The sequence below is a fragment of the Ursus maritimus genome, unplaced genomic scaffold, assembly GCF_017311325.1.
Source record: "Ursus maritimus isolate PB19 unplaced genomic scaffold, ASM1731132v1 scaffold_21, whole genome shotgun sequence".
NCBI classification, from domain to species: Eukaryota; Metazoa; Chordata; class Mammalia; order Carnivora; family Ursidae; genus Ursus; species Ursus maritimus.
This window is the reverse complement of record NW_024424564.1, coordinates 33,403,798-33,418,219: the sequence shown is the minus strand read 5'-3', so window position 1 is coordinate 33,418,219 and position 14,422 is coordinate 33,403,798. Positions and strand designations below refer to the sequence as shown.

Here is a 14,422-nt window from a genome sequence, read left to right as displayed (position 1 = left end):
CCTTCCTTCCTTCCTTCCTTCCTTCCTTCCTTCCTTCCTTCCTTCCTTTTTCTTCTCTTTCTCTTTCTTTTTTTTTTTTTGAAAGATTTTATTTATTTATTTGACAGAGATAGAGACAGCCAGCGAGAGAGGGAACACAAGCAGGGGGAGTGGGAGAGGAAGAAGCAGGCTCATATCGGAGGAGCCTGATGTGGGGCTCGATCCCGTAATGGTGGGATCACGCCCTGAGCCGAAGGCAGACGCCTAACCGCTGTGCCACCCAGGCGCCCCTTTTTCTTCTCTTTCATTTTCACTTACTCAACATTTATTGAATGTCCACTAGTGTTAGGAATTTGCCACTCCTCTCCTTAATCACCAGTAATAGTACCCCATGATATACCGAATCAAGCCTGAAGTCTTCACTCTAGTTCTACTCTAAGAGTTTATCTCATTTTCCATTATGATTGTCCACTCCACATGGGTAGCAGGAAGATCCTTGACATATAAACCATATTCATTTTCATTGTTATGTCTCTGTTCTCCTACAGCATCCTCCCTACCAGCAAATGTCTGACTATCAAAATCCTTATCACTAAAAGTCTTCTTAAGGTTCATTTTCCCTACATAGTATTCTAGGACATTTCTACCTTGGCTGCTCCCAGACTTTGGAACTTTGTGGATGTGTAACTTAAAAAAAAAAAAATTCCAGGGATCAGGGGCACCTGGATGGCTCAGTTGGTTAAACATCTGAGTCTTGGTTTCAGCTCAGGTCATGATCTCAGGGTCCTGGGAGCCCCATAGGGCTCTGTGCTCAGCATAGAGTCAGCTTGTCCCTCTCCCTCCCCCTCCCCCTCTGCTCCTCCCCTCTACCCCTACCCCCACTCATCTTTCTCTCCCAAATAAATAAATAAAATATATTTTAAAAATCAGGGACCAATATAAAGTTACTACTTTTTTCTTTTGTTATAAAGAACATTTAAAATACTTAAAACAGTTACCAGCTACTATTACCACGGCTTCATAAAAGAAAAGCCAATTCAACACCAACAAAGCAGAAAATTCATAATCAGAATAAAGGGCAATTCATTTAACACACTGAGCTTTTGACGTACTATATGCTGGCTAATGAACACAATAATAGAAAAGAAAAAAGAAAAGAAAAGAAAAGAAAAGAAAAAATGTTAATGTTATCCTTATTTTTTTTTCTCATTTTACCTTAACAATTCATGGGCCAGTATGCAGGAAGCATGTAGGTACAGGCTAAATAAAATGGATCAGAAATGCATGCTTCTCTTCCAACTTGGCCGGGAAATGCTAACTCCTAGCGCAATGACTGTTACTACCTCACGTGTTGCGCTAAGCCCCTTATTACATCATCTCAATTTAATTCACACAGCAAGCCTATTAATAGTCCCATTCTACCGGTAAGAAAACGAAGGCTTGAAGAATTTATTACTTTCCTAAAGTTGCACAACTCTGAAGTGGTGAAGTTACTGTTCAAACTCAGGTCTATATAATTCCATAGCCCGTGCTCTAAAATTTCATGCAGCAACAGAAAATATGAAAGGTCTTAATTAGCTACATATTTCTTTCCAAGCCACATAGAAAAACTGCCAGCACTGAACTGACCACATGTTGAGGCTTAATCCAGAATTTCTCATCTTTGGCCCTATTGACATTCTGGGCCAGGTTGTGGGGGGGCCCTCCTGGGCATTTTAGGACAGGCAGCAGCTTGCCTGGCTTCTACCCACTGCAGGCCACTAGCACCCTCCTCCCAGGTACAGCGATCGAGGTGTCTTCAGACATTGCCTCCTGTCCCCACTGTTTTAATCCAGTCTTGTTCTATGGGCACATCTAAAGACAACCTACATGCAATCTATAGAAACACGGGGATAGGGGCACCGGGCGCACACATATTTTCTATGAATAGTTCTGTAAGACGGTTTTAATAAGCAACAACATCGTCATTTAATTCATGCAATTTAAGACACCCCTCAAAATTACAATGTTTGAGGAAATTTAGCTTATGTACGAAACAATTTTATTTTGCTTGTTATAAGAAGACAGTTCCACAAATGTATTCAAACCAAGAAAAACAGCATCCACTAAATCCTTTACAAGGTTAGTTAACATGTAAAGAACGTTTAGGGAATAATCGACACTATCCAGTTGAAAAGGCTTCCTCCAGATACGATACAACCATTAGCAAGATCAAAAAGTCTCTCAAGATTGAATATAGATGGCAGCGAGATATCAAATGGGACCTAAGGAAAAGCAGAAAGTGTTCATGAAATGCATCGTTTCAAACTGTCGGCTGAAGTAAAGTTCTCAAACATACAAATACCAATTCCATATAATGGTTTTATGTGAAAGATATTTAACTCTTGCCTAAGGCAAAATGCAAAGTTTCATATCTCTGCACGGCGGAAATGTCACACGTATCATTTTAGATCCTATTAAGATTCACAGATGAGCCTATAAAACAGCAGATATTTTAGAAAGACGGACTGTTTGCCTCTCTGTAATCACTGTATGTGATTCTAAAGGTAGGACTTTGGCCCTGTTCCTAACAAAATGCTTTCCTCCGTAACAGGCTGCCCAGTTGACAAATCTCCCTGTCTCACTCTGAGCTTAGGTCTTGCCACAATGAAGCAAGTTATGTTTGGCGCTCACTCTCTCCGAAAGGGGCACTGGGTTACCATGCTGAGAGCTAGTGCAGTCAGTCACCTGAACAGAACGAATGATGGAAAACAGGACTGCCTTTATGATCACAGCACTGGCTATTTCACTGAGAGAGAGGCAGGAAGGAGAGAATAATAAACGGGAAGGAAGTGAAACGTTTCCTGGGGACCTACTTTATGCAGATCTAGATACTTTGGAAGATGAATGAGCAAATGTCATGTAGAATGACCACCGCGGATTAGATGCTTGTGGACCTAAATTCTGGTAAGAAATTAGAAGACAAGTTTTATTAGTTTCTTGTCAAATTGTTCAACGAATCTTTTATTCTTAAGAAAACACTGTGAACCTAAAAGTGGAGGCTGGTTTTTATTTCTTTTTCTTCACTTCGTTAGATTAAAACAGGACCAAAGTATTCTAGTGCTTTCTATCACTTAACATAATAAAGAGGTGAAAACAAATTAATAATGTCCTCCTTTCTCACTCAATCCTGAAGAAATAAGTATTACCAGTTTGAGGAGTATCTTTCCAAGACTTTTAAAATCCTCTTATGAATTATGTATATTCATGTGGGTTTTTTCTTTTCCTTTTTTTTCCTTTTTTTTTTGAAATAGGATAACTAGCTTTCCATTATCTGTTTTTTCAATTACTAATATGTAAGGGAAATCCCTCTTTTTTATTATAATAATATTTTTTTATTATATTATGTTAGTTACCATACAGTATATCCCTGGTTTTTGATGTAAAGTTCGATGATTCATTAGTTGCGTATAACACCCAGTGCACCCTGCAATACGTGCCCTCCTTACAGAAATCCCTCTTTAATCAACTCAGGGAGGCGGAATAACTACATGGAGTTTAAGAGTTTGTGTTCTGGAGTAAGACTGGGTTCAAATTCAGACATCACCACACAGCAGCCATGCGAGCTTGAGTAAAATATTTAATCTGTTTGAATTTTAACTTCATCATCCATAAAATAGAAATAACATTGTATTACAATTATTATTACAACATATTGTTATTACAAGATGGAACGAGTTTATACATATAAAATACTCAGAATGGTGCCTAGCACACAATGAACACACAATAAAGGCTACATGTTACTATCATTGTCGAACACATTCTTTTTAATGCTACAGAACAATGCACGGGATGGGCGCATCCTATTGTCCAATCACTCGCCATAGAGGTTGTTTCTAGTTTTTGACATGTTTGCTTATTCATGTACATCCTTGCGTTTCAATGCTTCTATTTCTGTACTACTGATCCCCCAAGATGGTTTGGTTTAGTCAAAGGGTGTTTACATTTTACATTTTAACGTTTCTTGCCAGATTACTTTGCAAATATGTTATGATAATTAACACTTCAACCAGAAATAGACAGATGTATAGACACCCAGTTGACCTAGATCTGTTTGTTGAAAAGACTGTTCTTTCCTCATTGCACTACAAAGTCACCTTTGACGTAAACCAGGGGACCGAAGATGCAATGGACCTCTTTCTGAACTGTCTTTTGTTCCACTGGTCTATATCAATACTTACTCCAATCCCACACTGTTATTACAGCTCTTTCATAAGATTAGATAACTAGAAGTGTAATTCCACCAGCTTTGTTCTTTTTCTAGGTGGTTTTGGCTATTCCAGATTCTTTGCATTTCTGTGTAAATTTCCTGGTACTACGGTAAATGATAGCTTTTCAAATCTGTCATTAATAATTTTTTCCTGCTGTATAGAAAAAAGTTTATATTTACATTCATATGCATATAGCAACTTTGTTAAATTCACTTATTCATTCTAAGAGTTTATCTGAAGACTATTTTGGATTTTCTATGTCTATAAATAATAAGATTTTTATTCCTTTCTTTCTCATACTTATACCTTTCTGTTTTCTTCCTTTACTTCACTGGCTGAGAATCCCCATGCAGTACTAATTAGAAATGATGACAGGATGTCATAAACATATGATTAATTGACTTCTCAATTCAGGGAAAAGGGAAAGGTTTATTTAACGAATGGCATCGTAAAAGTGTCTACCCCTAAAATTCCTTCTTTTCTTTACTTATGTCCTCTACTATTTTTGTTAAATTTATTCCTAGGCATTTTATATTTTTGTTACTATTGTGAGTGTTTTAAGGTTTTAAAATTTCTGTTTAAAAGAAATTTCTGTTTAAAAGAACAGTCTGGCTCAGTGGGTGGAGCACGTAATTCTTGATTTCAGGGCTGTGCATTTGAGCCCCATGTTGGGTATAGAGATTGCTTAAAAATAAAATATTTTTAAAAAATGGTCATTCTTAGTAGAAAGAAAGTTATTAATTTTTCTATCAGCCACTTTATCATATTCTCTTAATCATTTTTAAAACCCTTACATTTTGGTTTTGCAGTTTTATCACTTACAAATAAATATAACTTTGTTATTTCTTAGTATTTATGTTACTGATTTTATTCTTTTGCCTTACTGCAATAGCTAAAAATTTCAAAGTAATACTGATTCCTAGAAGTGCTATGGAGTCCTGTGACTTCTAAAACTTTTACTTAAATTAGGAATAGAAGGAAACCACCTAAACATGTTCCAGGTAATTTATGAAATTTTATTTTATTAGACGGTAAAATTAAAAAGCAACCAGCATCAAAAACATGAAGTCCAGTTTTAAAAAATGTTGAGTTAGGTGAAAATTTATCTCACACCGGAAGTACATCAATGCTATAAACATTAAGAGAATCTGAATGTGCTTTAGGAAGTCAGAGTTATATCTTTTTCCCAGAGAGTTCAAGATTTTACAAATTAGAATTTATAAGAGTTCAAATAAAATGATAGAGTTAAAAGGTAAAGTATTTCTTTAGACATGTTTCTTGATCTCTACTCAATCTCGATACCTGGACATTTAAAGTAAGCCTATTTAAAGTAAGCTTATAATGTTTTATAATGTGAACACACCCATGAGGCTCAGAGACTTTTTTTAAAAGATTGATTCATTTACTCGAGGGTGGGAAGGGGCAGAGGGAGAAGGAGAGAGAGAATCTCAAGCAGACTCACCATTGAGCGGAGACTGACTGACCCCAGGCTCAATCTCTCGACCCTGAGATCATGACCTGAGCCAAAGTCAAGAGTCGGTTGCTTAACCCACTGGACCACCCAGGTGCCCCAGCGGCTCAGACTTTCAGCGACTTACCCAAGCTCCCTCAGCTAGTACGTATCAGGATTTATACTCCTGGTTCCTCTGAACACGTTCCTAACCACTCTGCTGCACAGCCTCTCCCCTGCTGACCAACTGTCCTCTGAATGCCCTCCCACCACGTGTGGCCACCCTGGAAAGCCCCTGTTCCCTGCATCCTCTCCTCCTACTCCCACCTGACCGCAGTCTCCTGCTCCTCCTGTGGGCTCCGTGGTGCTCTGGACTCTTTTCCAGTTCTGATTTTGGAAATTTTATGGAAGCTTCTAGGGCAAGTGAAGTTAAGCTTAGGTGAAATTACTGAATTTCTTTTCTTATTTTTTTTTTCACCATTCAATACAGACAGACAGGATTGGCAATGGTATAACCATGGGGGAGTCTTCTACGTCTTTTGTAAGTAGCTTTGAATCCAAATTGTCCTGGATAAGGTACCAAGGAGTCCTGGTTCCTTTTCATGGATCAAGAAAGGCTTTGTGGAAAGAAAGGAAGAAAACAGCCTAGCAGGTAAAGCAGACTGTAAATTAGTTCAAGTAGGTTATGCTTTAAGGGGCAATATTAAAGAAACGGTGATGGTTCTACCTGCCTGGAAAGGATAGAAGTTGGAAATAACAGGAAGAAGGGAAAAAAGGTAATCAAGTTGGGGCACACTGAAGAGGTTCAGAGGCCAGGATTGAGCTTGTCTGGGGGAGTTCTGAAAGTCACTGGAGAGTTAAAGGTTATTTGCCAATGTTATATTTTATATGAGTTTCTGCATGAAAACTAGATTCTATCATAATGAAAGATTTTATTACTTCTGTTCTTTTGTTCCAATAGCTTTCCTTGACTGAAAGAGAAATCATATAGTCTTCAAAGTATCTATGGTTTTTCTCAATCCTGTGAGCTTTTATTGAGCACCTACGTTCAGAACTCTTCTTGCTTCTCTCTCAGCAGTGTCAGTTGCCTTTTCGTTGATCCTAATGTTAACGACCAAGAAGAAAGGGAGGGAGAACACTGAATTCCCACTACTCAATCAGGTTTGCCTCCTCTTGTAATTGGTAAGTGGGTTATCAAAAACTGTGGGCTTTGTGATATGGATGGCCTTAACTTTGCCTCCTCTCAAGAACTTGCAAACACAGAGAGCCAGAGCCATGGGGGAAGAAAGGTTTAAGAGCTTCAAGGTAGGAAAACAAATGTGTTTTCATCCAGCATTCTCACATACAAGTTTCCGTACCATGTTATAGTTCTATCTCAGCACATCCCCTGAGTCTTTGAAGTTAATAATTTATTAGATTTTTTTTCAGACGGGGAAAAACATGCATTCCAAAGTAGGAAGGATAATATGATACTAGTTGACTTAAGAATCAATATCATGAATGACTGGTGACCCATCGGATAGAAGTTCTAGATGAGAGGGAACTAGAGAGTTTTGGTTTCACTGAACTTCATATGTTCAAGAGAATCCCACTCCTGACATGATAGATATTATCTCGCCAATCGAACAGAAATAGCACTCGGGGCGCCTGGGTGGCGCAGTGGTTAAGCGTCTGCCTTCGGCTCAGGGCGTGATCCCGGTGTTCCGGGATTGAGCCCCACATCGGGCTCCTCCACTGGGAGCCTGCTTCTTCCTCTCCCACTCCCCTGCTGTGTTCCCTCTCTCACTGGCTGTCTCTCTGTCACATAAATAAATAAAATCTTAAAAAAAAAAAGAAAAAGAAAGAAATAGCACCCAACTCTTAAGAAGGTGAGAAGGGCTTGTATACAACTCTACCAGACCATGGGAAATTTTACACTTTGCTGAGAAAATGATTATCTTTTCCATCACTCTAATTTTGTGTTAATAAAACTTTAAATATGACAGAAAAAAGGTTCTTTTTAAAACATAGTATGAGATCTAAAGGTCATTCTGGTAAGATGGTAGAAATATTTTAAAATTAAATTTTAAAGAAATAACATTATCATAAAGACATCTTGCAGAGAACAAGAAAATTAGAAATTAAAGATGGGAGAGAAAGCATTTGTATAGAAATGGGTTCGAATGTTATACTATCTAAAAATAGGATTTATTCTTCTTAAATCATCATCATCACCACCACTGTTGTCACTGTCACCATGCCACCACTGAGCCTTGGCCGTGCATGGCATTTCCTTGAGCTCTTTGAGCAGAGTTCACCTTTTCATAAAGGACAATTCTTGTTCAGACACGTTGTCCCACGTGCGCAGGAAACCAAATGTTTCAGTCAGGCCAGAAACTTTCAGCAACATTAAGGGTCCCTATCTCTCTTCTTATATTGAAGTAGATACCAAAAATGTTTTGAACAATGGCCTCTTTATTGGACTACATGAAGAATACCTCCCTAAGGGAATATAGATTAGGGGGGACTACATCCACTGGGTATATGTTGAAAAATCAATTTTAGGATATGCTCATAGTTTACAGTTGTGGAATAATAAAAAATAAGTAACTGTTCTTTGTCCTAGATTCCTGGGATAAAGCTCCTAAAACCACTGGAAATTTTCCTTTGTCTGCTAATAAGATGACTATGGGAGGGAAGGGGCCTGATAGCTTCAGGATGGAGCTGGTCACTAGGAAAACCAACCATGTGATTGGAGGGTTGGAATTTTCAGCCATAGGCCCTGATCTTTGGGGAAAGGAGCAGGGCTGGAGACTGAGTTTGATCACAACGGCCAACCATTTAGTCAATCGGACCCATGTAATGAAACCTTCATAGAAACCTTATAATCCCAGGTTTCAAGGAACTTCTTGGTTGGTGAACACACTGATGTGCTGGGAGGGTGGGGTGCCCCGAGGGGGCATGGAAGCTCTGTCCCTCACCACTCCCATATCTTGCCCTATGCATCTCTTCTATTTGTTCCTCGGTTGTATCCTTTATAATAAACTGATAATTGCAAGCAAAGCACATTCCTGAGTTCTGTGATTCATTCTAATGAATTATCGAATCTGAGCGGATATAGCGGGAACTCTCAATTTGTAGTCTGCTGAGCAGAAGTGTGGATAGTCTGGGCACTTCATTTGTAACTGGCATCTGAAGTGGGGGCAGTCTTGGATTAAACCTTTTATCTGTGGAGTCGAGGCTAACTCTGGGTAATAGTGTTAGAATTGAATTAAATGGTTAGACACCCAGTTGGTATCAGAAATTGCAGAATTGGGGGTGTCAGGAAAAACCACCTAACAGTCATATCTGGTATTATGTAAATTAGGGCAGTGCTCAGCTAGTGAGTTATCTTTGGGCCTTTGGGGCCTTCTCCTACGCCCCCCTCCTCCTTGGCAGCTTTTCAGTGTACATCGCCCTTCACACCCTTTCCCAGGCCAAGCCAAGGCACTCCTCAATGAAAAGTAATGGAGCTGGCAGTGGTATCTCCATTATGGGTACATGCTTTTCATAGGGAACTATTTAAGAAAACATTCCGTAAGGCCAAAAGAGATCCTTAAGAAAAAAGCGGAAGTTTAGGCTGTTCATATCAGGCTTCTAACTGCTCAAGAGTCTGAAGCCCAGAGAAAAGAGCCTTTGAAATGTGACACCCTACTGTGCAAGAAGAGCAGCTGCTCTCTCCCTCTCTCTCCAGGAAAGTATTTTTCACCATATAAAGAACTAATAAAGGGTCTCAAACAGGGCAAATCCCCTTTAAAATATCAAAAGCTCTAATCAGAACAAGAAGGATGAGTTATGCAACCAACAAGGAAGCGCGTGGGGCATAAAGGCAAGATGCAAGTTCATGGCCGGTGGTTCAGGGCTTTATGATCAGGGCTTTGGGGGAAGAGTGAAAGTTTCTGGGAGAGAGGATTTAACGGAAATGCCTGTATTCAATGTGTCACAAAACTGAGTGCCTATTTCTCGTTCTCCGTGGAGACGCAAGAGTATAAATTCTGATACAGTACTTCTGTGAGAGTACATCACTTTACATCACTGCCTTTATTTCCAGAAGAGAGCCTTAAAGCTTTACCAAGTCCTTGTTTTTCTACTCTGAAAATATACATTTTCTAAGAAAGGAAGTCTGCATTTACTGAGGATTGCAAATGGGCTGGACTCTTTGTTCTACAGAGTTTATTTCATCCGTAAATTAACTGTTAAATGGAGGTCAGGAGAAAATGTTATTGAGCTATGGGGTCACATTGTAGAGTGTAGTTTTAATCATGATTGGGTGACATGTGTACCATGTTCTCTCCCTACTTCTCAGCTGGAAAATAAACTTCAAGCCAGAGTATGCTTCCTAGTTCCTTTGGAACTCTTCTAATTCCAACAAATAAGGATTAATTGAGCACTCATGTATTCATCACCAGTCAGGGTTTTTATTTTTATTTTTTAACTCACTGCTGAGGTTCAGGCTCCTGGGAACTTAGCTGATCTTTGGGGAAAGGATGGAACTTAGCTTCCAGGAAGCTTATTAGGAAATACACTTGGGATCAACACTCACGGGGAAAGGGAAGACAGCAGGATTAGCTGAGCGGGAAGACCGGCTGCAATGCAGTCACAAGGAAGGGCTCGGCCAACACCGCGGGGGTTCTGAAGCTGGGATGACCCTTTAGATGCTCTGAATTGTGGCAGGGTGAAGGTCAGGTTTTTGCACCCCAGAGCAACCAGTAATCGGATGCAGATCTCCCCCAAGAAAGAGGCCAGCTCCTTTCCCCGTGAGCAATTCCCGGGGAGGGTTGAGAACTGATTGTTTTCAGTCAGCACATTTCCCAAACTGGAAAAATGAGCTCCTCAGTCCTAAAGGGAAGATCTGGGTGGCTCAGTGAAGGGGCCCTGACACACACAAATATTTAACTCAATGGTTAACTATAGAACCATTAAACAACTAGCAATATGGCAAAAAGCATACTAGTATATAACTAATACAAGACAAAGGGGGATTTAAAGTGAGAACTAAGTAAGAATTCTTATACCAAATTTCCAGATGCTGCTTTTCTGGGTCATGGTAAAACAAGCTTAATACATTTTCAGTAAAAGTCCTATTAATCACTTTATTTGAATACCCCGAGGAATAGATCCCCCCTTCTGGAGTACGAGGAGAAGAATTAAGAAACAAACAGTAGGAGGAAGATTCAGAAACAATTTCTTCCCTCAAATAATACCTTCCTATAAACTTAAATATGAAGAAATTCAATAATTTCACCTAAGCTTAACTTTACTTGAGAAATTCCCTGTGGAAGCCCTAGAAGATTCCATAAGATTTCCAAAAGTCAAAGCTGGAAAAAAGTCCAGAGCACCACAGAGCTCACGGGAGGGAACAGGAGACTGCAGTCAGGTGAGAGTGGGAGGAGAGGCTGTAGGGAACAGGGGCTTTCCGGGGTGGCCACACACGGTGGGCAGGAGCTCAGAGGACAGCTGGGCAGCAGGGGAGTGGTCGTGCAGCGGAATGGTTAGGAATGTGTTCCGAGGAGCCAGTCTGCCTGCGTGTAGATCCTCTCACACTAACTAGCTGAGGGAACCTGGGCAAGTCACTTAAATTTCTCACATGTAATATATGGATAATAATAGCATCTACCTTAACTAGAATCAGAAATCTAAGGTCACATGCTGACCTTTACAATGTATGTGCATATTCACGTCTGATGGCTGCTGTGACAAACTGATGACAAACCTAGTGGCTTACAACAACACAAATCTGCTCTCCTACCATCCTGGAGATAAGAAATCGGAATTTTGTTTCACTGTGTGAAAATCAAGGTGTCAGCAGGGCTGGTTCTTTCTGGGGGCTGTCAAGGGGGAATCTGTGTCTTTGCCTTCAGTAGCCTCTAGAGGCCACCTGTGCCCCTTGATTTATAGCCCTTACAGCATTCACGCCAGGCCTGCTTCAGCCATCACACGCCTTCTCCTATCGTTGTCAAATCTCCCTCTGTCTCCCTTCTATAAGGATACTGTGACTACATTTAGGGCCCACCTGGATAGGCCGGAATAATCTCCCCATCTCAATACCCTTAACGTAATCATATCTGCAAAGCCCTTTTTGTCATACAATGTAGAAGGTTCTGGGGATTAGGATGTGGATATCTCTGGGGGGGGGCATGATTCAGTCTACTACATGGATGATTAAATGATATGGCTCAGTTCATAAGAATGTATATTTATATCCTATCTGTTCAACAAAGTCTTGGTAGCTGGAGTTCCTATTGTTTCTACTTAAAAATTCACGGCATTATTTGCAACAACATGGATGGAGTTGGAAAGTATAATGCCAAGTTGAAGTAAGTCAGTCAGAGAGAGACAAATACCGTATGACTTCACTCATATGTGGGAATTTAAGAAACAAAACAAAAGAACAAGGAGACAAAGAAGAGAGAGAGAGACAAACCAAGAAACAGACTCTTAACTATAGAGAATTGATGGTTACTGGAGGGGAGCTGGGGAGGGGGTGAAATAGGTGATGGGGAATAAGAGCACACATTTTATATATAAATTCATGGCATTCCTGTAAAATGCCTACTGTGCCAGAAGTTATTAGTGTTCACCAAAATACATATTTGTCCCTCTACAATTCTTTATGGCCTTGCATATCAGGTTGAAGCCAATAGGAGATGAACAGAAATTATGATAGTCATTCCATGCTGGTTCTTGGAAACAGTCATCCTAATTTATTGCCTAAACCGGGACACCTTCTGAGAATAAAAGGAAAGGATAGTAAGCATCTCTCCAAATCAACAGGTATATGTTATGAGCGTCACAGGCAATCTGAGAGGCATGGTCACCCTATTTAAAAACATCCAGCGAAGTCCTCTAGCTCTCCTCTCCTACAGTGGTGACCTTGGAGGCCATGTGGTCCAGACAGCATGGCTACAAGTAGAAGGAGAGTTGTCCCACCCTCACTGAACTTTGCATGAGAAGGAAAGGAACCTTTACTGGGGCACCTGGGTGGCTCAGTCGTTAAGCACCTGCCTTCGGCTCAGGGCGTGATCCTGGCATTCTGGGATCAAGCCCCGCATTGGGCTCCTCCACTGGGAGCCTGCTTCTTCCTCTCCCACTCCCCCTGCTTGTGTTCCCTCTCTCGCTGTCTCTCTCTCTGTCAAATTAATAAATAAAATCTTAAAAAAAAAAAAGGAAACTTTATTGGCACTGAGATTTGGGGTTTGTGGGCACAGCATAACTTACCCCATCCCATCTAGAACACATATGCTCTGGCAAGTCTGGCAAGTTCATCTTCCCCTTAGCGTATGGTGGTGGTGGGAGCGGGGGGTGGGGGGGGTGGCGGAGGCCATCAGAGGGAGGGTTTAACTCCACTTAAAGGTCGGGACTTTGAATCTCAGCAGCAAACTTCGAGGAAGAAATGCTGTAAGTGAGTACACTGAAGCTGAGCTCCCTCCTGAAGGGCTGTGTCCAGTCTGCCTGTGGGCTTTTGACCTGGGATGTAGAAGTGTTTATTTACTTGAGAGAGGGGAAAGGGGCAGAAGGAGAGGGAGAAGCAGGATCCCCACCGAGCAGGGAACCTGACTCTGGGCTGGATCCCAGGACCCCAGGATCACGACCTGAACCAAAGGCAGACGCTTACCTGCTTAACCAACTGAGCCACCCAGGGGCCCCAGGAGGAGACTCTTTTTTAGAACAAAGGCTTGGTAAAGAACATGAACTGAAGTTCGCATTTTCTTCATGGAACTTTGCTGCTTAGAACCAAAGCATGACAGGCTTTGTTTGTAGCTGCTGTTCTTGCAGCAGCAAACTGGAGGGCAGACCTCCTGTGCAGGGTGTGGAAAGAAAGCTGCTCACGCTGACTTCTTTATTCATCTCCGCAAACACTGCAAGCTGCCTGCAAACTGCTCATACAATATGGCCAACACTGGCCGGCAATGTCTGATAGAAAGTCTAACAGAGTTCGCAATTTACAAAGGAATTTCACATAAATCCTTTCACGGAACTCTTTTTAGAATTTCTAACTTGAGCAATCAACCTTTGTCTATCAATAGTAATAAAAGGACGTGCAGAAGAAGGGGGTAAGGAAAGAGGAAAAGGATAGACAGGAGGAGGAGGAAGGATGGAGGAGGTGGAGTGGAAATCCACCACTGAGCCCCCTGAATGTTTGCTCGGTGCTCTGTCCCAGGAACTGCATCAGGCACTTTGGGTAAGGATAATTCTGTGGCCTCAATAAAATGTGCCGACGTTCATAAGAATTGTCTGGCTCATCCAGAAGTGTAGTCTAATAGCTAATAGCTCTCTGGGGAATTACACTGAGTGAAAAAAATGACAACCCCCAAAGGGTTACATAGTGAATGGTTCCTTTTATATAACATTCTTAAAATGACAAAATTATAGAACTGGAGAATAGATTAGTAATTGTCAGAAATCAGGGATAGCAGTGGGGGTGGGTGGTGAAGTGTCTATAAAAGGACAATGAAAGGGGCCCTCTAGTGACAAAATTGTTCTGTATCCTGACTATTAATGTCAGCATCTTGGTTGTGATATCCAATCGTTCTGCAACATGCTACCACCGGGGACAACTGGGTAAAGGGTACACAGGATCTCTCTAAATTATTTCTTATAATTGCAAGGGAGTCCACAATGATCTCAAAACAAAAAGTTTAATTAAAAAAAGGATGGCTGAAAAATAATAATATATCTATTAAATGCCTATTTACTCTTCTGAAAATTAGCAAATATTTAG

At 40.7% G+C, this 14,422-nt stretch overlaps 1 protein-coding gene across 1 annotated transcript in view; it reads right to left on the bottom strand.

Annotated features, from left to right (window-relative positions):
* Positions 1-2,029: 2,029 nt before the first annotated feature.
* The window catches only part of CFAP54 (cilia and flagella associated protein 54), a 286,069-nt gene continuing 273,676 nt past the window's right edge, over positions 2,030-14,422 (bottom strand). The window contains exon 67 of the mRNA XM_040637071.1: positions 2,030-2,243. Coding sequence (XP_040493005.1) covers positions 2,124-2,243 — 120 coding nt within the window. The 3' untranslated portion in view covers positions 2,030-2,123. The remainder of the gene's footprint in view (positions 2,244-14,422) is intronic.